This window comes from Perca fluviatilis, chromosome 1 (genome assembly GCF_010015445.1).
Source record: "Perca fluviatilis chromosome 1, GENO_Pfluv_1.0, whole genome shotgun sequence".
In the NCBI taxonomy this organism is placed as follows: domain Eukaryota; kingdom Metazoa; phylum Chordata; class Actinopteri; order Perciformes; family Percidae; genus Perca; species Perca fluviatilis.
The window spans coordinates 14,832,570-14,855,746 of NC_053112.1; the positions used below are offsets into that span (position 1 = coordinate 14,832,570).

General features: G+C 38.8%; 2 protein-coding genes across 2 annotated transcripts in view; both read left to right on the plus strand.

Moving 5' to 3' along the window:
- The window catches only part of LOC120562201 (microfibril-associated glycoprotein 4-like), a 7,548-nt gene extending 5,833 nt beyond the window's left edge, over positions 1-1,715 (plus strand). Inside the window, exon 5 of the mRNA XM_039805790.1 lies at positions 1,120-1,715. Within this exon, the coding sequence (XP_039661724.1) occupies positions 1,120-1,391 (272 nt within the window). The 3' untranslated portion in view covers positions 1,392-1,715. The remainder of the gene's footprint in view (positions 1-1,119) is intronic.
- Positions 1,716-3,984: 2,269 nt separating this feature from the next.
- On the plus strand, positions 3,985-22,686 carry LOC120557396 (cdc42-interacting protein 4 homolog). The gene is made up of 14 exons (XM_039797687.1): positions 3,985-4,332; positions 9,463-9,578; positions 9,720-9,773; positions 11,673-11,820; positions 11,938-12,000; positions 12,482-12,586; positions 12,843-12,971; positions 13,183-13,329; positions 15,253-15,414; positions 18,484-18,593; positions 18,966-19,098; positions 20,244-20,311; positions 21,312-21,418; positions 21,504-22,686. Exons 1-14 carry the CDS (start codon positions 4,309-4,311, stop codon positions 21,647-21,649), a joined length of 1,512 nt encoding a protein of 503 aa, XP_039653621.1. The 5' UTR covers positions 3,985-4,308; the 3' UTR covers positions 21,650-22,686.
- Positions 22,687-23,177: the final 491 nt, after the last annotated feature.

Here is a 23,177-nt window from a genome sequence, read left to right on the forward strand (position 1 = left end):
AGCTCTGCTTCAAGTACACTTAACAGACTGAATCCATTATTATATTATTATTTAAGGCCAGGGGCAAAGAAGTATGAAAATCTTTTACTTAAGCAGAACAGACAGTACAGAAGTATTATTCACTAATGTACTTCACAAATTTTCATTCTTCTTTTGGACTTTTCTCAAATCTGTGTTTTTTTGTGAAATATTGGATCATTTTCCCTTTTTGAGCCTCAAACAATTATTTTAATGAAACCATGTTAGCGGTTTAGAGGGGATATGTGGCAACAGCTTACAGTATTTTGTAAGCTTATCGCATGTTTTTTAATGTAAAATTTAAGCTGAAAAGTAATGTTAAATAAATGTATTTGAGTAAAAGTATAAATAAGCATAAAAAAGAAAACTCAAATGTACAAGTACCTCAAAATGTGTACCTAAATTGTACATGAGTAAAGCTACTTTGTTACATTCCACAACTATTTAAGGCAAATTCATGAACTGTAATTAAAGGTGCCCTGCCACACGTATTTCTTTACTTTGTGGTAATGTCTGAAGTTCTACCATGGACTCTGTAACATTTTTTGTAAAGGAAATGCCTTGGTTACCTTGTTTCAAGCCATTCTAGCGTGGTATAGAAAGCCTACAGGAAGACTCAGCTCGATTTCTGCCAGTTCTCATTAATATTCAACAAGCTAAGCTGTTTGGATCTGATTGGCTAACAGCTAGCCAATGAGAGCCTGGCTGTCAGAATCCTTTACCCAGCCCAACTGGGCGAGCTAATGAATAGTAATGAGCTCAGGCAGTATGATGTCAGACTGACCAGCTTTTGTAATTGGCCTGATTTCTCTGCTTATTTTTTGTCAGTGACTAGAGCTGACAGAGGAGGCAGCAGTTCATTTTCACATTCACAACATAACACAAACACATATGGACCTAACATATTTCAAAAAATGTAAGTAAAAACGATTTTGTATGGCAGGGCATCTTTAACTGTACATTCGAAACTTTTCAAAGCAAAAAAAGGTCACTAAAATCATTCACTGGCAAAATGATAACACAGTAGCAGTAGACGAAGTGCTTCTGAGTTTTAAACATCAGATATATTTCAGCTAACATTGTTGTTGTCTTTATGTCTAGGGGACAGTTTGACAGGCCAGAACAACATGAAGTTCACAACGTTTGACAAAGACCAGGACCAGTCGGATAAAAACTGTGCTCAGCATTTTCTAGGTGGATTCTGGTACAACGCCTGCCACACAGCTAATCCCACCGGCATGTACGCACCTCATGGTGCCATCGGATTTGAAAACGTCCAGGTCATTTGGCAAACGTGGAAGGGCTGGAACTACTCCCTGAAGACTGTTGCCATGAAGATCAGATCAGTCGCTACATGTGTATGCACACATTAATTACCATATTACCTGTAAATTATTAGGAAAGATTATGGTGATATATCCGGTGAGGAGACTTTTGATATGGGGAAGCATCATCAACTGTGTCGTTCCTACTTAATTCAATACCAACAATATGTATAAAACAATCAATACGAAATGTCAGTTTTCTTTATTCATTTATGTTCTTACCTGATGTTAATTTTTACTGTTTCTTCAGTCTTAGTCTTTTTAATGTTGCATTGTATAAGTGATGATGGGTGGTGATGGTGCAATGGATGGACGCATGCCTATGGTGTGGGAAAGCCGGGTTCGATTCCCACTGCGATATATCAACCAATGTGTCCCTGAGCAAGACACTTAACCCCAGAGGTGTGTGACCTCTGACATCTGTAGCAACTGTAAGTTGCTTTGGATAAAAACGTCAACTAAATGACATGTAATGTAATGAGTCTTATATATATATATATATATATATACGTTATTGTTGTTGTTCAGTGGTGGACGAGTACTCAGATCCTTTACTTAAATAAATGCAATACCCCACTTTAAAAATGTTAAAAGCCCTGCATAAAAATGTACTTAAATAAAAGTATGTAGCCTAATTATAATCAGGTAAATGTACTTAAGGTATTAAAAGGACTTAATGCAAAAAGAATCCTGACTGTTATACTATTATATTATGTTATTAGATTATTATTATTATTAGAGTCCAAAGTGACACATTCACAATGTTTTGTGACACAACAATCCAAACCATAAAATTGTTACATTATCTATATAATTACATATAAATACATAAATTAAAAATTTAAAAGAAAAGCAGCAAAGCCTCATATTTGAGAAGCTGGAACCATGCAATGTTAAGCATCTTAAAACAATCTAAATGTTCTGTCAACCGGCCATTGATGAATCGACTAATCATGTCAGCTGTACTTGTATAGGCCTGTACTGTTTGGTAATGAAATTCAGAACAAAGCATCATATTGTATGCTTTGTATGCAAACATCTTCATTTGTAAAGTAACTAAAGATGTCAGATATATGAAGTGAAGTGACAATTACAATATTTCAACCTGAAATGTAGTGGAGAAGAAGTAAAAAGTGACAATAAAAAAATATAACTGAATAATAACAACAAAGTTTAAGGGAAAAAATAGGCTTTTTTTGTTCATATTTTACCATTTGGAGGTTAACAGAAAAGTAGTCTATAGCCTATCCACGACGTTCCACTTCTGGGATTGCTCCGGTACCACTGGAAATTCGGCCGGATAAAGCTCTTTTTGCCTGGATATCTGTTACCTTCTGCTTTCTTTGTGTTGGAATTTTAAACTCCGGCGGATTTATGAGGACTAATGTTAACTGCTCCTCAGATCTCTGCAGGGTAAATCCAGACAGCTAGCTATCTGTCCAATCTGAGTTTTCTGTTGCACGACTAAAACAACTTTTGAACGTACACATGTTCCACCAAAACAAGTTCCTTCCCGAGACTATTTTGCAGCGGCCATGGTTCTGTCGATTGTGATTGGTTTAAAGAAATGCCAATAAACCAGAGCACATTTTCCTCCCATCCAGGAATGCTGTGTACTAGCCAGACCCTCCTTCCCAGAGCTGTGGAGGAAGGTCTGGCAATGCGAGACTAATGGAAAAGTAGAAAAGGCTTTTTGTTTATTTTATGTTATGTCTTTGACTTGTCTGATAAATAGGCCTACATGTTGTCCTCTTCCACACCATGCACTTTAAACATTACATCTTAAAAGAAAGCCTGTTTGAACCAAGAAGCATTTCTCAGGTGTTCAGTTATCAACAGACAGGACGTATGGTAACTAAACACGCGGTGTCGCCATTGTGTTGCACACTGCCTTTAATGGGAGAGAAAGGTGTGGTCTCACAGGTAGGCTATAACGTCATCTCACATGCACAAATAAGTCCAAACATGGAGTGATGAACTGATGAACTGACCAAGATATTATGCTATATACCAGTAGCGTGACAGCAGAAACGTGACCAGAAAAACAGCTTAGAATAAAAAGTTGTCATATCAGACCTGAATTATTTAATCCCAATTACTCCATGTTGAAATAATTAGGTTTATGGTTCGACATCATTGTAAATCCCCCCTTGCCCTCGTTGAAATTGTAGGCTATACATTTACACCAAAATTAAACATTTTAATAGACTAATACAATTTTGACCTGCTGGTGGCGATTGATGAAAAATAGGATTTATCCTTAAATGTCGAAATGCATGGCTATCCGTCCGATATTGAAACATATCAGCAGTAAAATGATTTAAGAATGCGTTGATTTATTCAGCACTGTCTTGTTCAATATAATATTTTTAGGTCCAATTGGACCTAAACAAATAAAGGCTATATGGCCTATTTATTAAAACTGAAGTGTATTCGTGTCTTACTGCCGGACAAAGTGTGTTTATTTAAAGGTTCCGGCTTTCACACGCATTTATGATGAAAATAACATCAAGCTGCTTCTTTAAGATAAAACAAACAGAGACGCCGCTGGTAGCTAGGTTTTCCCACCGCTCCTCCCTCTCTCTCTTTCTCTCTCTCTCTCCCCTCCTCCCTCTCTCTCTCTCTCTCTCTCTCTCTCTCTCTCCGTCTCTCTCTCTCTCTCTGTCTCTCAGGGACCCAAACTTGTTTCAGGAAAAGCGCCTGAACATATTTTCTCTCTCGCTAGCTGAACGAGACAGGACGGCCTCGTCAGTGCCAAGGAGAAGGCGTAGACTTCCTCCAAACATTTCCTCCGCCATCTCCGCTCTCGAGACTCAACGTTTGGTGGAATCTTTGTCACGAGAGGAAAGAGGGTTTTATTTTTTATTTTTTACCTGCTATTTCTTTCACCAAAAACCACCTGGTTGTTCCTTTCCTTGAGAGGGATTCCAGCTTTTCCTCAAACATCTGAACTTGTTTTGCAGACATGGACTGGGGAACAGATCTTTGGGTAAGTTGACAGCTGACGCAAGAAGAGTCCTCTGGGATAAGTCATTACAAAAGAAAATACCTTCAACATTCCCTTAAGAATAGGCTGTCCCGCTGTTGTTTTCGTCGACACAAAATATGTACACGGGACTGTTGTTTTTCCACGGCAGACCCGGGTTAAGTAATCTTGAAACAGGAGTCTACATATAGATCTGTAAATCCTGCAGCCAGAGGATTTCGCAACTCCTGCTGCCTGCATACCGTTTAATAAACAGAGGGGAAAGACGAGAGGTTTATTACTCTCTCTCTCTCCACCTTATCTACACACTGTAGGCTTAAGGTGTACACCACCACCTTTTCTCTCCTGCTGCATGCATGCCCGAACTTGAGCTTTGCTTTGTGACATCCCCTCTCAGGAAGTGTTGAAGGCTCATTTGTGGGACTTGTCACTGCATCTGGTCAGCGTCTCTCTCCGCTGTGAATCAGTGGTGACAGTCATCAGGTCAGACAGCCTCCTCATCATCACTCACACCATCAGTGGCCTCTGGAGTCACAGTAAAGGGAAGGGACTGGAGTGGCCACTGATCTAGGGCTGCAAGTTATTTGGATTAGTTTAGATTTAGATAGACTTTATTGATCCCAAATTGGGAAAATTCCAGTGCTACAGCAGCAAATATAAGACGCACAGCACGCATACAGACTATACAAGAAATAACTAGGATAGAATTTGCCTTTTGATTAGTTTCCTGATTCAATTCAATCAATCATTTGGTCTATAAAACGTCAGAAATGAGAAACACATTACAAAATTAGACAAGATTGAGTCTTCAAATTGCTTGTTGTGTCCGACCAGCAGTCCAGGACCCAAAGACGTCCTGTTTATACGATACACAGAAAGGCAGGAAATCCTCACGTTACATAAGAAGCTGTAACTAGAGAATGTTTGGTATTTTTGCTTCATAACCGGTTAATCAATTATTAAAAATAGTTCCTGCTTAGTTTTCTGACCATCGACTGATGAATCCGAATCATCTCAGCTCTACACTGACCACAGACAGACAGATGTGGAAGAGGACCTCAAGAAAATGCATGTTATGTACAGAACGTGTTTTGGCTCAAACATCCTGACTGTTTGTGATGGTTGGTTCGATGGCTGGCGGTTAAGAGCAAACACGACTAATTTAATTCAATCTGTGATTGTGTTCAGAGTCTCAGTACATGCCTCTGAGATTATTCCACAGTTAAACACAGACTGGGTGAGGCTGTTTGTTGAGTTGAAGTTCAAAATAGTCCAGCTGCTGCTGCTTGTGTTTTGTTTGTTGGCTTTTGATCAACTTCATGTGGGTAAACCAAAACATATCATAACTGGAGCTGAAACTATTGGCCAACTAATCAATTAAGTCAGTTGCCAGACGATTCTGTGTTTATATACTATATATATTATATACTGGAATTCTAAAGTTTTTACCAATTTGTTGCTGCGTTTAAGGTTTACCCTTGAATTGTTATTTCAGTAATTTTGAAGATTTTTTAACCAGGTTGCTGGTGCACAATTTATTATTTTATAATAATTCTGTAAATGTATATGTTTGTATGTATTTGTTAACAAAGTTAGGAAAGCAATGTTTAATTCAAGCTGGATGTTGCCTCAAACATTAAAGAATGATCCCAATCACTTACACACAGTGAGGCTTACAGTTTATTAATTAAACACTATCGGTTTAGTTTCAGTATCGGTTTAGTACTCGGTATCGGCAGCATCAGGACTGAAAAAGCCTGATCGGCTGTGGCCGGGTTAGCTCAGTTGGTAGAGCAGGCGCACGTGTATAGAGGTTTACTCCTTGAAGCAGCGGCCGTGGGTTCAACTCCGACCTGAGGCTTTGCTGCATGTCATTCCCCCTCTCTCTCCACTTTCATGTCTTCATCTGTCCTGTGGAAGTGAAGGCCTAAAAATGCCCCCCAAAAAAGTCTCATGGGTCATTGTTGTGGGCAACTGTTTTGATAATCAATTAGTCATTCTTCGTAAATGTCAAATATTACCAAGTTCCAGGCAGCTCAAATGAGCTGCTTTTATTTGTCCTACTTGATAATGAACTTAATATCTTTGGTTTGAGGACCGCCGGTCAGACTAAACAAACAGTTTGAAGCCGTCATCTTGGGCTGTAAACGATTTTCTGACATTTTATTGACCAAATTGTTGTTGTTAGTTGCATCCCTGAGCCAAACCAGGCCGACCATCCGAAGCAGGGTCTCCACATGGGGAGTTTATTATGTTATTGTAGATATCAGCTGCCACGTGCTTAAAGAGATGGCATGTACACACATATAGAGTACAAGTATATATAAAGTACAAATAAAACTCATTTTTGGAAGGTGTGATGTAGGATGTGATGCTGCAGTCACTTCCTGTTTGCATAGTTTATTGCTTTCGATAGGACAGGGCTACATGTGTTTCCTAGCAACTGGGTTACACATTACTGAAGTCTTTCCTTGTTAACACAATTGAGTTTTGATGGTGCAACCTAATTCAGTAAATTGCTAGTTTGAAAGAGTAGTAAATGAGAGCTTTGCATAAACTTTGGTGCAACCAGTTATGTAGCTTACACTATGATTGAGGTGAGCTTGAATCTGACCTCAGATCAGTCTGGATCAGGAAACAACTTAATGCTGTGTGTCGTCACAATGAGGGGTGGGACTAGTCCGACTGGTTCCAGGGTTTGTAGAGACCCCTGGGACTGTCATTCACAGGGCGGCGGTTCCAACTGAGCTAATGATTATCTCATGCCTAAAGCCTCTCTGCCTCACTATCAGTATTTCCTCCTCACACAAACATGCAGATGTTTTACAATAGAGTAATGGGGCGTAGTAACAGAAGTGGTAATTGCATGCAGGAATATTTCTTCACAAGCTCTTCAATCTCTTCATCGCAGTTTGTCGTCTATCTGATTCCCTAGGTTGCCCAAAACGTATTTTCACTTTTCTAATCCTGTTCCTTCCTCCTTTCCTGCCCTTTCATATCCAGGACATCGCTAATTGCTCCATTTAGCTTCCCTCTCCGCTGAGGACTCAATATCTGTGTTTCTGGCTCCAAAAGACCCTGCAGCCTCTACACACACACACACACACACACACACACACACACACACACACACACACACACACACACACACACACACATTCAGTGAGCCCTTTACTGTATGTCATGACACTGTGTAGATATAAGCCAGTGGAGACAGAGAGGACAAATGTTACCTGACAGGTTTGTGTGTGTGTTTGTGTGTCTGTGTGTGTGATTGTGTTTTGAAGGTATGAGTGTGTGTAAAGAGAGAGAGGAATGTTGAAAGGAGAGTTTGCTCTTAATACCTACTACACTGTTGTATTTTTTTGTGTAAGAGAAAATTGAAAGAAGGGAGGAGTGTGTGTGTGTGTGTGTTTGTTTTGTGTGTCTGTGTGTCTGTGTCTGGTTTATTCTTAGAATTCCTGTTTCCGTTTGTGTCAGATCCACAGCCTGATGAAATGGTTTTGTGGTTGAAATGCTTAGTCGATCGACCATTAAAATAGATTCACTGTTTTAATAATTAATTAATTGTTTACTAATGGCAAAAACCCACTGGCTCCACAAATGTGTATATTATCTAGTTTTCTTACTCGTCTGTGACAGTTAACCGAAAATCTTTGAGTTTTGGATTGTTGGTCGGACATGTACTACGTCACCTTGGGCTCAGGGGACTTGAAAAAATCGTTATTTGCAGCCCTAAATCCAATTCAGGGCTGTTCTCAGTATCTGCAGATGTCAGACAGTGCATTAATAATGCAATTATACATTAATCGTTTACGTCACTGCATTTCAAGCAAAAATGTCAAATATTAGCTAATTTTAGCTGCTCAGGATTTGCCACTGATGTCCGCTGAACTTCGTTGAGTTTTTGACTTGATTGTCAAGTAAAACAAGCAATTTAATGACATCAGCTTGGGCTTTAGGATAGAGGGATAAGTGATAAGTAACTTTTCGGACATTTTATATAATAATGTAAATAATCAGCAGATTCATCGATAATTAAAATAATTATGAGTTTCAACCCTATAGCACGTCTCAGTGCCACAGGTTTATTTGGCCAAAGTTGCCATCTTTATCTCAACAGTTTGCTTACTTCCTCTTATTCTCTGTCTCTCACTAAGTAGTAGACATCATAGAGTGCAATAAATCTGATGGTGGAAGCACAGACAGTTATGCTATCTATATTGACAGTTAACAATTGAAAGTAGTGTGACTGATTGACCTGAAATTTCCAGAAATTTCAAGGAAATAATTAATAGTACAACAATGAAGGAATTGTGGCCCTTTTTGTATACTGTAGTCCTCCAGTTTAAGGAACCAAAATGTATTGGACGAATTAAAAATAAACTTTCCTGGCAGTGCCTGTCTGAAGTAAGGCTGCAGCTAAAGAAAATTTAATAGGTATTCATCTGCAGATTGTTGTTTTGGTTAATCATTTGGTCAATAAAATATCAGAAATTATAGTAAAGAAATTCCCCATCAAAATATCCTGCAAACCCAAGGTGATGTCTTCCAACAGTCCAAAACGACAAAGGAAAGCGACACTCACATTTGAGAAGCTACAGAACTAGACAATGTTTGAACAATAAGTTACTCAAAACATTTTCTATCTATCAGCTAATTGATTATTCAACAAAGTTGAAGTCTCACTGACATTAACAGACGCTTATTATGTTCCCAGTCAGAACTCTACTGCAACCAGCTTCACTTCTTGTTTCGGGGATTTTCGCTTTCAGTCTAGCTAAGACTAAGGCCATGTGACTGACTCGGCCAGTCCAGAACGTTTCACTATTTGACCTTTTAAAAAAAAAAAAAAAAAAAAACTCCTCCTATGCTTTGTGCACATGTTTTGGGGTAAATACCTGTTGCATTGTCTTACATTTTGTCTATGCATGAAAATGGCTGCAAGTCCTACACTGATGTAACCACCCTCAGCTTTAACTTTATTCAGAGCCAAAACAATAAAAAAATGTGTCACTTTCCAAAAACCTTTAGACTGCACTGTGTCAGCTTTGTTTCTCAACAGATGCCTCCAGTGTTTGTGTGCATACATGTATGATGAAAATGTGTTACTCTGTGGTCTTCCTTTCTTAGGACCAGTACGATCACATCGAAAAGCATACGCAGTGTGGTCACGACCTGGTGGATCGTTACATTAAGTTTGTGAGGGAACGGACAGAAATAGAGCAGAACTACGCCAAACAACTCAGGTGTGCCTTTTGGTTTTGATGATCATATTATGTAATTTAATTATCATTAATTATCATTAAATGTATTTGTGTTTTTGTGCATTTATGGATGTGTGTGTGTGTAATAGAGGGTCACACTGCTTCTTTTACACTGTCTAACAGGAGTCTATCAAGGAAATATGCCAAACGAGGGAGCAAGGAAGAGCAAGACTGCAAGTGAGAAAACGATAAAATGTCCAGTTTCCTGTCCTTATATGTATAAAAATTACAATTAATTGTTCGCTAAACCCCCTTAGTTATTCTTTTACCACACAGTAGAAATCGTAACTTTGGCAGATTTACCACTCAAAATACGGCACGCAGTACATTTAAAAACTATAGGTCTTTGATTACACACAGAACTAAAAAAAACAAGCTTCTCATTTCTAGTTGACAACCGTGGATTTTGTCGTCTGAAATGATAAGTGTAGCTATTTAGCATAAGGGAATGGTAACGCTAAAACTCATTGTATGTGAATTGTTTGAAAACTCCAGATGACTTTTTGACGTTTTGTGCTGACTCGTTTAAAATGAGAATCCTGTAAAGGGTCTTAGATACGCACATTATGGCTACACGATATAATACTAAAAGACCGATGCTAAAGCTACATGTCTCAGGCAATAGAAAAACAGCATCCTAACTAGCTGATAGAAAACATATGGAAATACTAGTTCATTCTAGTATTAAAGTGCAGTATTGTAAGTAAAAATGTAATTTATTTGTTCCAACATGGTTTGGATGCTTAGACCGAAAACAGACCAAACAGCGTAAGTGCCGCTCGCTGCAATAATTTCCTTTTTTTCTTCGGCCGAGAGGCATGTTCATGTGTTTCAGGCGGGAAGAAATTCTTTGTAATATGGGTCAACATGTCACAGGAATCACAGGACACTGTTTACTGATTGTCTTTGGGTGTTATCTGACGGCACTTCAGCGCAAAAAGTTAAATTCTCCCTAGCTTTCAGTTTCACTTTGCTGCAGAATCAAATGGCCGCAGCTCTAAGAGGCCGATGCAGTCTTCTAGACATTGCATGGCAGCTTCACCACTGCTTGGTGTGTTTTTGGCAGTACTGTGGGAAAACAATCTTAGACAAGCAACACAGTGGTTCAATTTATACTTTAACGTAGAGCTGGGCAATACATCGATATTATATTGATATCGAGATATGAGAGTAGATATCGTCTTAGATTTTGGATATGGTAATATCGTAATATGGCATAAGTTGTGTCTTTTCCTGGCTTTAAAGGCTGCATTACAGTCATTTTCTGAACTTACCAGACTGTTCTAGCTGTTCTATTATTTGCCTTTACCCACTTAGTCATTATATCCACATTACTGATGATTATTTATCTAAAATTTCTTTAAATATTTTGTGAATGCACCGATGGTCAACACTACAATATCGTTGCGGTATCGATATCAAAATATTTGGTCAAAAATATTGTGATATTTGATTTTCTCCATATCGCCCAGCCCTACTTTAACGTTCTTATTTTCAAAGAGTATGTGTTAGGCTAATTATAAAAGAGAAAAAATGTGAGAAGAGGAATAACTGATGAGTTTAGAAAATTAAAAGTTTCTACGGTTTAAATTTCCCCAAACCAAAGAAAGGGCAGGACAGAGCCGCCACAGTTAAACTGAACCCTGATATAGTAGCATCTTGGCTCCCACAGGGTGGATGTTCCACCCCTGGAAAAAATGTTTTTGAAAGAAAACCTGTTGCCCAACTGAATAAAGTAGTTATCTTGAAAAAAATGCCAGGTTTCTACTGTAGTTAGTAAGTTAGTTAGCAGAACATGCTAATGTTTGTAACTAACGCAGTTGAACAGTTTAATCCATCCCATTCACTTTTGCTCATGTGTTTTAAACCTACCATCATACTTATTAAAGCACCATGCTCAATGCTTCGGCCTGTGGAGAAATCCAAAGCTTGACAGGCTAGTCGTGCAGGCCTTAGTTACAGTTGCTAAGCCATTAGCGGACAATTTCTGTTCAGGGGAGGGTTTAGCGATCGCTCAGTTAAATGTTGGTCTCTCCAGCTGTTATGATTTTCCAAATTGTCTCCCTGCTGCTGCAGATTCAGCAATCACGCATCACTTCAAGAGATCCTGAACGAGCTGAACGATTACGCCGGCCAACGGGAGCTCATCGCTGAAAACATGATGACTGGCATCTGTGTGGAACTCACCAAGTACCTTCAAGATCTAAAACTGGAACGCAAAACAGTAAGAGAGAGAGAGGGAAGTCACATGGGGGAGGAAGGGAGCGAACAGGGAAGTTTGATTGACGTGGTACACTGTCTTAACCTGCAACACAGTAACTGAAACCTCTTTCTACTGCAGCACCTGTCTGATGCCAAGAAGGCCCAGCAGAATTTAGAGTTCAGCTTAAAAAACCTAGAAAGTGTAAGTCACGTATTGTTGTTCCATCACATTATTGTTATTTAAAGGATTTGTTCACCTAAATTAGGAAAGAAAATTCTCACTTGCCTCTTGTGGTGTCTCGACATGCAGATTGTTTTTGTGGCTTTATTTTACAGATCCGACTTTTCCTCTAATTTCCCAACAATATCTTGAAAGTTTCCTAGATAGAACTGTTTAATTAGGTACCTATTATTATTATTATTATTATTATTATTATTATTATTATTATTATTATTATTATTAGGTACCTATTATTATTATTATTATTATTATTATTATTATTATTATTATTATTATTGTTGTTGTTATAGGGGAAATTCAACCAAAGTTCTAAGACCTTTATTTTTAGTTAGTTTAGCTAATTATGTTGAGTTTATATCAGTTTATTCAATGAAAGGTGCCTCTGAGTACCTTTTTTCTTGTGCTTTACGTATACAATGTATTATTATCATTATGTCTGCAGAGTAAGAAGCGCTTTGCCAAGGAGTGGGCGGAGGCTGAAAAAGCCACACAACAAGCAGAGAAAATAGAGAATGACCTTAATGCCACCAGGCTTGATGTAGAGAAAGTATGACACACACACACACACACACACAAATACACACACTTGCATCAACAACTGAGTGCACATTTTTTGGTTTTTATGATATTTTTAATCAAAGAAAACTCTCTCCTTATGTCTCCTCCCTCCACTTCCTCCCTGCATCTGTTCCCACTTTTCTCCCACTTTGCATTTTGTTTTGCATCATTTCTCCCTTTTCCTGCATGCTTTCATGTTCCCCTCCCTTTCTCTTCTGTGGTTCCACCTATCTTTTACTCTGAAGGCCAAGCAACATGCCCATGCCCGGACACACACAGCGGAGGAGTGCAGGAACGACTATGCTGCACAGCTCCAGAAATACAACAAGGAACAAAACTTCTTCTACTACTCAGAGATACCGCAGATCTTCAACGTGAGACAAAGACACACATTCACAATGCAGTACAACTGAGCAGAGCTTACACACCTGCTTCTGTGACGTTATAGATTCTAAACACACCCTTTCAAAATGTAATCCTTCTCCAGTGTTTTCATATTCATTTGAATATACAATTCATAAACACAGACAGTGTGAATATGATATGAAATTTAAGGAGGCAGGTGTACGTCTATGTGTGGAACAGAAAATGCAGGACATGGATGAGCGGAGGATTCGGCGGCTGGCGGAGGGATACTGCCAGTTTGCAGACATCGAGAAAAAGGTGCTGCCCATCATCACCAAGTGTTTAGACGGAATTTCTACAGCAGGGAAGAAAATTAATGAGAAACAGGTAAATGTTTGATGTTTGTTAGACTACAGTCTATATCTTTGACGTTCCACTTCCGGTATTGCTCCGGTGCCGCAGGAAATTCCATCGGATGCATGTATCTTCCATTTCCTTCCGCTTTCTTTGTGTTGGAATTTAAAATTCGGTGGATTCATGAGGACTGTTGTTGACTGCTCCTCAGATCTCTGCAGGGTAAATTGAGACAGCTAGCCAGGCTATCTGTCCAATCTGAGTTTTCTCTCGCACAACTTTTTTGCACAGGGACCATGCAGAGCTTAGCGCTGCCCATGACGATTGTGATTGGTTTAAAGAAATGCCAATAAACCAGAGCACGTTTTTCTCCCATCCCGCAATGGTATGTGGAGTAGCCAGACCCTCCTCCGCTTCGCAGCGTGTGGATGGACTGGCAAAGCGAGACTAGTTAGACTATACATGTGTCTGTGTATGTTCATACGGCCATTTTGTTGTATTGTCTATCGTCCACATGAAAAATAAGGCAAGGCAAGGCAGCTTTATTTGTATAGCACATTTCAGCAACAAGGCAATTCAAAGTGCTTTACATGAAACATTAAAAAAACAGTTAGAAAACAATTAAAAACAATTTCAAAGCATTAAAAGACAAAAAAAATAAAATGTACAGTGCAGTATAAGAATTTTAAAGAAAGAGCAGTTAAAATTAGGTTATTTAAAGAAAGGCAACATTAAAAAGATAGGTCTTCAGCCTGGATTTAAAAGAACTGAGAGTTGCAGCGGACCTGCAGGTTTCTGGGAGTTTGTTCCAGATATGTGGAGCATAAAAATAAGGGGAATGTTAATTGGCTGTGTCTGTCTGTCCAGTGTCCTATCAAAGACACCTCTGATCTCATTGTCGTAAAACTTGGAGGGATGTTGTTCCATGCTCTGGTGTTTAAATGTCCTTATTTGCATTCTTGCTGAGAGTTGGATGAGAAGATTGATATCACTGTCACATCTGCCGGTTAAATATGAAGCTACAAGCAGCAGCCAGTTAGCTTAGCACAATGACTGGAAGCAGGGGGAAAACCGCTAGCCTGACTCTGTCCAAAGGTAACAACCACGCCTCTAAAGGCCCTGACACACTCGGTGACTCGAGTCTGTTTGGTGTGTTCCGTGCCGTCGTCCGTCGGAGGGGCTGCCGGTCTTCATTTTGGCCGACCTGACTTGCTGCCGTCGGGTTGGTGTGTCAGGGCCTTTAAGCTCCCTAATTAATGGTTAAAGCTGTGGTACTGTAGGCAGTATATTGTTGGCGTCGTTGGGCAAAAACTCCATAATAATATTACATCATATCGTAATTCAATTGGCCTGGAAAATCTCCTCTTGGCTGTGTTTTCAGGCTCTAAAATATCTAAGCTCTGATGGGAGACTTTAGCCCATTACAGGTCATTTCAGAGAAAGAGAGAATTCTTATCGGCTGTTGTGCGCATGCCAGACATACAGGGGAGAGCTGCGGAAATTCTGGCTTTTTTTTTTTTGGCTCGCTACCTACTGCATCTTTAATAAGTGTTGTTGTCACTCTGAGGCAACAAGACTGGCAACCAGCGGAGACTCCAGGAAGTCACTGCGAAAAAAAGTCCCACACATAACCCCTGATATTGTACCTTTGGTCAGAGCCAGGCTAGCTGTTTCCCCCTGTTTCTAGTCTTTATGCTAAGCTAATCATCTGCTGGTTGCAGCTTAATGTTTTTTTGCCATACACCTTTATTAGTATTAATCTTCTAATCTAACTGTTGACAAGATAAGCTTGTAATGGATTTGTTTCCCTGCTATTCCATATATATACATTTAAGTTTGTGTTTGAGCTGTAAAGTGTCTTGCTCAGTAAACTTTGTTAGTGATTGTGTGTTATATCAGCTAATATGGTTACCAACCTCAAAAATCCAGTATCCGTGTCTATTTGTCTCCCTGCAGGACTCGATACTGTTCATAGAGCAGCACAAGTCTGGTTTTGAGCGACCTGCAGATGTTGAGTTTGAAGACTACATCCAAGGAATCAAACCAGCAACCTCTGACTCCAGTCTCAACCCCCCTAAAACTCGTGCCAAGCTCTGGCCTTTCAGCAAGAAGAACAAGGTGAATTTGCTCTCTCTGTTCACATGAGATTTGCCTGCTTTGAGTTTGCATAAAAAGTGCAGTGTCTCAAGGACAAGATACTGACTGCCTTTCCCCTCTCTGCTCAGCCTGCTTCTGCATTTGACAACCTAAAAAAAACTTTTAGTTTAGTTGATCTCTTTGCTCATAGTATCCAAAAAAAATTTATATTTTCTCATCTAAGAGTAATAGGTAAGTGTTGAAATTAAATGACACCTGCAGGTTGTGATGGTTTTTAAAAGGATAAGGCTGGTGTTTATGTTTCTTAATGTCAAAAAATCCCATGAAAAGACCAAAATCAACAAAGTGTTAGTCCAGCTCTAAATACCTTCAGACATTTAACCTTCAGCATAAAGTTAATCTTTAAAAATGGCTTCCAAATATATAGTTCAATCTAAAAAAAAAAAGGCTCAGTCATTATAACAAAACAACTGGGCACTGTAGTTTTTAGCAAACATTACTCAAAAAGGTGTTACACTAATAATGCTTCTGTTGGGGACTATGTTCAGCCACACGATACACATTTGGGATGCAAGTTTTTTTTTGCAGTGACCATGTTATGCAAGAAAGAAATATGTCACCCAGTGCAAAGGTGTGTCTCACTGATGTGTTTGTAATAGTTTTCAGACAACAATGGAGCTCTATGGCAGAGAAGAACACTACTGTAGATCAGGCTTTGTTAGTAGGATCAATTAATTGTTGGTTTTGACTTTTAATGGGATCTCTTGACATAATAAAAAATGTAGATCACCAGAGTTCTCCCTTTTAATAGCTGACATGTTTTCATTTAAATAATTATTACATCAACATTTCTCAATACACCACTAAGAAAAGTTGTCGTGTTACAGCTAACTGTGAATAAACTTGCAATAAACTGTTGCAGGCACATGTTAAGACAGCTTTGAACTTAAAAATCAACCAAATCCATACAAAGGAGCCAGTTCTCTTCGTCTTATCCTGCTCTTGTTGGCCATTGTAGAAGTGCAAATTGACACTCACATGTTCTTATAACAATGCATTAACACACACACAAGCACCCACACACACACACACACACACCCATACGAAGGAAACTCAACACACATTCCACTCATGTATTACTGCACCACCCTGTTGCCCTCAGGGGCCAATTCTAATTCCAGTCTGCCGCACAGACTTGCCCCCAAAACACAGCTCTTTGTCCATTTTATTACTAAAACCTCTGCATCTGTTTTACTCTCCTTTCTTCTTCTCTTCTTTTCCTGTCTTTACCAGTGTAATTTTCTTCCTCCTTTGCTCCTCTTCCTCTGCTCCCTTGTCCAACCCCCCCCTCTCCTCAGTTTACTCCTCCATCTTTCTCTCCCCCATCCCCCTTCCCACCGAGCAGCGTCCCCCTCTCCCTCCCCCTCTCCAAGCTGCGGCACTCCCCTCTCTCTCTCTGCCTTAGAGAGTTTAATCGCTCTCTCAAACCCGGGATTTCCACCTTAAAGATATTACACAAACCGCACTTGGTGAGTGACGACATCTGCTCGGGTCCTCTCTGTAAACGTCTCCCCCCTCATGTACTTTGATGCTACTCATCTAAATAAGCTGTTATACCTGGACACTCGTACAGGTACCATGCTTGTTAGTAAAAGTGTTTTTCCCATGTGGTGTGTTTGTTGTACACCTATCTCATTCGGTGTCCTTGTCTCTCTGCCTAGATATCGCACACTGAAAAAGGCATGGTAACACTTATTATCATTACATAGAGCGTAGACTTAAAAGGTGTTAAAATGACAGTATTCTGCTGCTGAATTCTTTTCAAGGTGAACTAATATTTAAGAAGTAACTTCACACTGGATCATGCTGTACTGAACTCTGTGTGGAAAAAACTATAAAGGCATGGTCAAAACAGAAAATGGCGCACTTAAATGAATCCACGCGTCTTTGAGAAAGTTGAAATTCATCCACGCGTCTTTGAGTAGATAGAGGCTACCTACTCGCATTGCAGGGCTAGTCAGAAAAGGCAAAGGTTACCAGCAACACTTGTTGAAGAACTTCTTCAACAAATCTTTGTAGCACATACCAGTTCCCCCAAATTACAAAAGCACTTTTCTTACCTACCTCCAGTAGTATCTAGCCATGCAAATAGTTTTGGTTTTTAGATATACTGTATGTATCTGAAATGTCTGTTTCCACCCCACTACAAAGGAGAAGAGTGTAAGTAAAATTTGCATTTAAAAAATTCAACAGCAACTTTTCCTTTCAGAAATAGTGTCACTGCTACGTAGGATAATACAATTTTAATAGTCCGTCTCGAGAAGAAATAGTCCCAATTTGTTGCCGATTTTGTTATTCTGGGGATGTCATCTGTAATCTCATATCATTATTTAACTTGTCTCTGTGGAAAGGAAAAAAAACTAGGCCTTATCTTTAGACTCAAGACTTTGAGAAAATGAAGTGATTTTATCACATAACACCTTGTTTACCTGCCTCAGTCATACTCTCATTTGTACTCATTATAGTTTTTCCTTGATAACACGTGCAAATTTTCATTATCTTTGATACATTAAATATAAATATTGCAGTTATCTAAATGCACATTGGTATGGCATCACAATAGAAAGAATCTTCCTAGTTGTGCATACACTGCACAGCTGAAACTCAGTGGTATTCTCAGGGGATACTGAACAGTTCTGAACAGTCGTTCTCACTCTGTCTGTAATTATGTGTGTTTTCTCTGTTTTCCCATCATTACTTTCATACCTTGAACAGGGTTTGTTTTCTTTACACAGAATAATTAAGTGTCTCTCTCTTGTTAGGTTTCTTTCTGTGTGTAGACGTGTTAATATCAGCGGCAAAGAGAGATTAAAACAGGAAGGAGTGACATCTGGTGGTGATCATTGATAAGGTTGTCGTATACATGATACAGAATTGTGTGTGTGTGTGTGTGTGTGTGTGTGTGTGTGTGTGTGTGTGTGTGTGTGTGTGTGTGTGTGTGTGTGTGTGTGTGTGTGTGTGTGTGTGTGTGTGTGTGTGTGTGTGTGTGTGTGTGTGTGTGTGTGTGTGTGTGTGTGTGTGTGTGTGTAGGCACATGCTGCAGAAGATTTCTCTCACCTTCCTCCAGAGCAGAGGAAGAAGAAGCTACAGGCGAAGATTGACGACATCACCAAAGAGCTGCAGAAGACACAGGACCAAAGGTGGTATTCCTCATTTGACCTCATTTTGCCTTAATTTGTCAACAAAAAACACAAACCTGGATATTTTTGGTCTGTTAAGGACCATTTTAGCTGTTTCATTGGTGGACACCCAATTAGTTAGTGGAAGAACTTGGCTGGTCCACACAGAGCCCTGACCTCCAACACCTTTGAGATGAATTGTAACTGCGAGCCAGGCATCAGTGGCCGGCCTCACTAATGTCATATTAAATAATAGGACAGTTTTCCAACTTCCCAAAAACTTCTGCCCGTCCCTCCTGTTCTTATCAGCAGTGCTGCACAGGAGACAAGCTTCCTTAATGTGTGCTCGCATTTCCAAAATGATAACGCTTTTCTTCCTCCGTCTGACCTCAGTGACGCACTGGAGAAGATGAAGGGTGTGTACGAGAAGAATCCACAGATGGGAGACCCCTCCAGCCTGGAGCCTCAGATCTCAGAAACTGCCCAGAACATTGGCCGCCTGAAGGGGGAGCTCGCCAAATATGAGGTTATTACTAGAGATGGTCCGATACCATTTTTTTTCTTCCTGATACCTGAACTTGTACCGAGTACCGATCCGATGCCAGTGTGTCATATATTTGATCATATTTTAACTGCTGTATACTACTATCCCTGTATGGATGTGATATGATTTCTATCATTGTTGTATGGCCTGGCTAAGGTTGAACTCTTTGTAAAACATGAACAAACACAAACAATGAATGACGTAGAACTTTCTTTTATTTTCCAGTTTGACAGTCGGTCATAACGGAAAAAGAACATGAAATAAACTACTTTTAAAGTAGATTTTCTTCAGGGCTAAATTATGTGTTATCTGATCGGTGCATAAACTCCAGCACTTGCCGATATCGATACCAGCATTTTAGGCAGTATCGGAGGCTTTTCCAATACTGGTATCGGTATCGGAACATCTATAGTTCTTACTTCTTTTTACAGTTAGATACAGTACAGGCCAAAAGTTTGGACACACCTTCTCATTCAATGTGTTTCTTTATTTTCATGACTATTTACATTGTAGATTCTCACTGAAGGCATCAAAACTATGAATGAACACATGTGGAATTATGTACTTAACAAAAAAGTGTGAAATAACTGAAAACATGTCTTATATTTTAGATTCCTCAAAGTAGCCACCCTTTGCTTTTTTTGATAACTCTGCAAACCCTTGGTGTTCTCTCAATGAGCTTCAGAGGTAGTCACCTGAAATGGGTTTTCACTTCACAGGTGTGCTTTGTCAGGGTTAATTAGTGGAATTCTTTCCCTTATTAATAAAAGGGTTTTTATTTTTTTTTTTTTTTTTTTTTTTTTTTTTTTTTTTTTTTTTTTTTTTTTTTTTTTTTTTTTTTTTTTTTTTTTTTGCTTCTTTTCAGTTTTTTTTTTTTTAAAATATAAAAAATAATATATATTTTTTTTATTTTTTTTTTTTTTTTTTTTTTTTATATTTTTGTTTTTTTTTTTTTTGTGTCTTCAGTGAGAATCTAAGTAAATAGTCATAAAATAAAAGGTAACGCAATGAAGAAGAATGTTTATCCACAACCTTTGTACAATACACATGCTGCTGATTAATTGTGCGTGACAGATCAGATTACAGTATTTGTGCAAGCTTTAACATCTATTGCTGGTTCCTTGCAGACGTGGCTGGCAGAAGCAGTGGGAAGAGAGGAGACTTCCAATGCCATCAACAATAATTCTCAATATTGGTAAGACCTGTATTTATAGGAGAAGTTTGACATTTTGGGAAATACACTCATTGACTTACCAACTTCTGAGAGGTAAATGAGGAGATTGACACCACTCTCATGTTTGTTCAGTAAATATGAAGTTACGGCCAGCAGCTGATTAGCTTAGTTTAGCATAAAGAGTGGAAGAAGGAATAATCTCTACGGACTGCTAGGCGAGGGTGACCGAGGGTAGCAGAGCTAGGAGAATTAGCATGTTTACTGCTGGCTGTTCAAGCTATTACAGTGTCATTAATGGACCACACTGACTGTGGGTTAGACCAGTGGTTCTCAAACCTTTTTTTCAATAATGTACCCCCTTCTTTTTAGTACCTACTGACCAGCGCAAAACATTCTTTTAAAATGGAATCCATTACTAAATGCATTTATTATAATAGTATCATTATTATAGGAATTATTTTGATAAAAGAGATTACTTCTCACACATACCTCTACGGGTACATGTACCCCCATATGAGAAACACCGGGTTAGACAATGTGTTTATTTGAAAAATATGACAATGGACACATTTCAGTAGGAACTGAAGATTTCTTGTCTTTTTACTACAATGGCATTGAGCCGTCTCCTATTTCTTTAGGCCTTGTGAATTCATATTGAATTGATCCTTAAATATGGTTTTCAAAATATTAACTAGAAGTTGTTTCCATGATTGTTTATAATGGATAAAATGCAATAATTGGAGGTCATTCAGGATGTTGTTTTTTTTTTTTTTTTACATTTTTTTCTATTTTGACAAAACTAGAGGTGAAAGATTAAAGAAATGCAGCGTGTTGATTATTAAGCTTGAGATTGTTTCCACAATTTGCTGTATAAAGTTTTACAATTTAAGAAAGCGAATAAAAGAATTCTCAAAAAACGTAGAACTATTTCTTTAAATGTGAATGTGTTTAGCATAATACAGTGAGTAAATGGCATGTCTTGATTTTATTTTTTTTTAATCTTGGATATGTATATTTCCAGTGTTGTAGCAGCTGAACAGCATCCGAACATCTACACAGAGTTCGAGGACGAGTTTGACGACGTAGAAACTCCTGTGGGCCAGTGCACGGCTCTGTACACCTTCGAAGGTACGTTGTAATATTCACGTTGTTCATGCCTATGTCTTATTCAAGCCTTTTTATACGGGTCTTAATTGTATGTGTTTGTGTGCAGGCAACAGTGAGGGCACCGTTTCCATTACGGAGGGAGAGATGTTGACTATAATGGAGGAGGATAAAGGAGATGGATGGATGAGAGTCCTTAGAGCCAGTGGAGAAGAGGGCTATATACCTTCATCCTATGTCAAACTTGCCCCATAACACACACACACACACACACACACACACACACACACACACACACACACACACACACACACACACACACACACACACACACACAGCTTGTGATGGGAAATAAGTAAAGAGCCAAAGGTTAATACAAAGTCATCCACGATAATTGGAGCTGTTCTCTACATCTTTTATCTCAGCCAGTGACGTTAATAGTGAGATGAAAGCGAGTGATTAGAAAGCTTGTTATCAATGATGACTGCAATATCATACAGTCCCTGTCTCTGTGGCAGGAGAGGCTGTCTCTAAACGCAGACTATCTGATCTTTATAGATTTAAGCTTTTAAATCCAAACTTTTGAATGTATATCTGAACTTTTTTGTCACAGCGTTAAGTGACGACTCGTGTAACATATTCAGCATAATAGTAGCCTAAAAGCTGCATGTCTTTGTATCCACTCACTTGACTTTCCCACTGTCATCTCTGATAACCTGCTGAACTTCTTTTTGTAACACCAGCCCTCATCTAAAACTTCTTGCCTGATAGGATAATGTGAGTTTTTTCTTTTTGTCTTAGTGATGTTATGTTTTTTTTGACTTATAACTGGATGAAAACCACTACTCTATAGGGAGTGCACACATTCCAATATCTTTCAATGGACTGTCATGGTAAAGGGTTCACATTTTTAAATGTCTGTCTTACAACAATAGTGAGGTGCCCATATGAATATTGAAATAGGTTTTGCTTGCTGCAACCATTCCTCTTGTTCATACAGGCCCTGAAGAGATCCCTTCCTAATGTGCTTCTAATGTAAGTGATTGGGGGGGGGAGGGATCTTCCAAATACAATTTTATACTAAATAGAGTAACAATGGAAGACTGCCTTATATTGGCTTCAAATAAACACACACAAACCAGGGCTGTGGATTTCTCCCCTTATCACTTACATCGGAGGCACTTTAGGAAAGCATGTTTTAATGCCCAGTATGAACAGGAAGAATAGTTACAGCAAGCAAAAACTGCTTAAGTGTATATACTGTATGGGCAGGTTTTGTTTCAAGAAGAAAAGAAAAAAAAGTGAACCTAATCTTTTACCTCCCTATGATATGTTACAGTGTGTCTACTAAAGGGAGACTTGCAAGGAAACTTGCTTTGCAATGTTTTTATAAATGTAAGACATGGTGGGTGAAAAAGCACAGTGGCAATAATGTTCAAAGTTAAAGACAGGATTAACTCCTGGCTTAAATACCAGGTGAACTGTCTGCGTTTATAGGTTGCTGCTTCCGAGATCATCACATAGCACTGACAACAACAAACTAACAATAATATGTGCAACTCAAAAGTGGATAACGAGCAATAATTAAGTCCTTGTCTTCATTTTTCAACTTTAACTTTGCACAGAAATGGCACTGTTTTTTCTTTGACGGTTTATTATGTATACTTATATACTGGTTTTACATGGTTTAACCACCTGTTTTCATATTTTGAGCCTCCAGATTATCACTCTTATTGACCTTCTCAAATTCTCTGAAACAATGAATTTGAAAACTTTTTTCTAT

Bases quoted from the DNA above. Each gene is read 5' to 3' on its own strand.
- LOC120557396 (XM_039797687.1), top strand. From the start codon at position 4,309: ATGGACTGGGGAACAGATCTTTGG. The intron at 9,774-11,672 runs GTGAGAAAACGA...CTGCTGCTGCAG, and splicing joins AAGGAAGAGCAAGACTGCAA to ATTCAGCAATCACGCATCAC. The intron at 12,972-13,182 runs GTGAGACAAAGA...TGTGTGGAACAG, and splicing joins AGATACCGCAGATCTTCAAC to AAAATGCAGGACATGGATGA.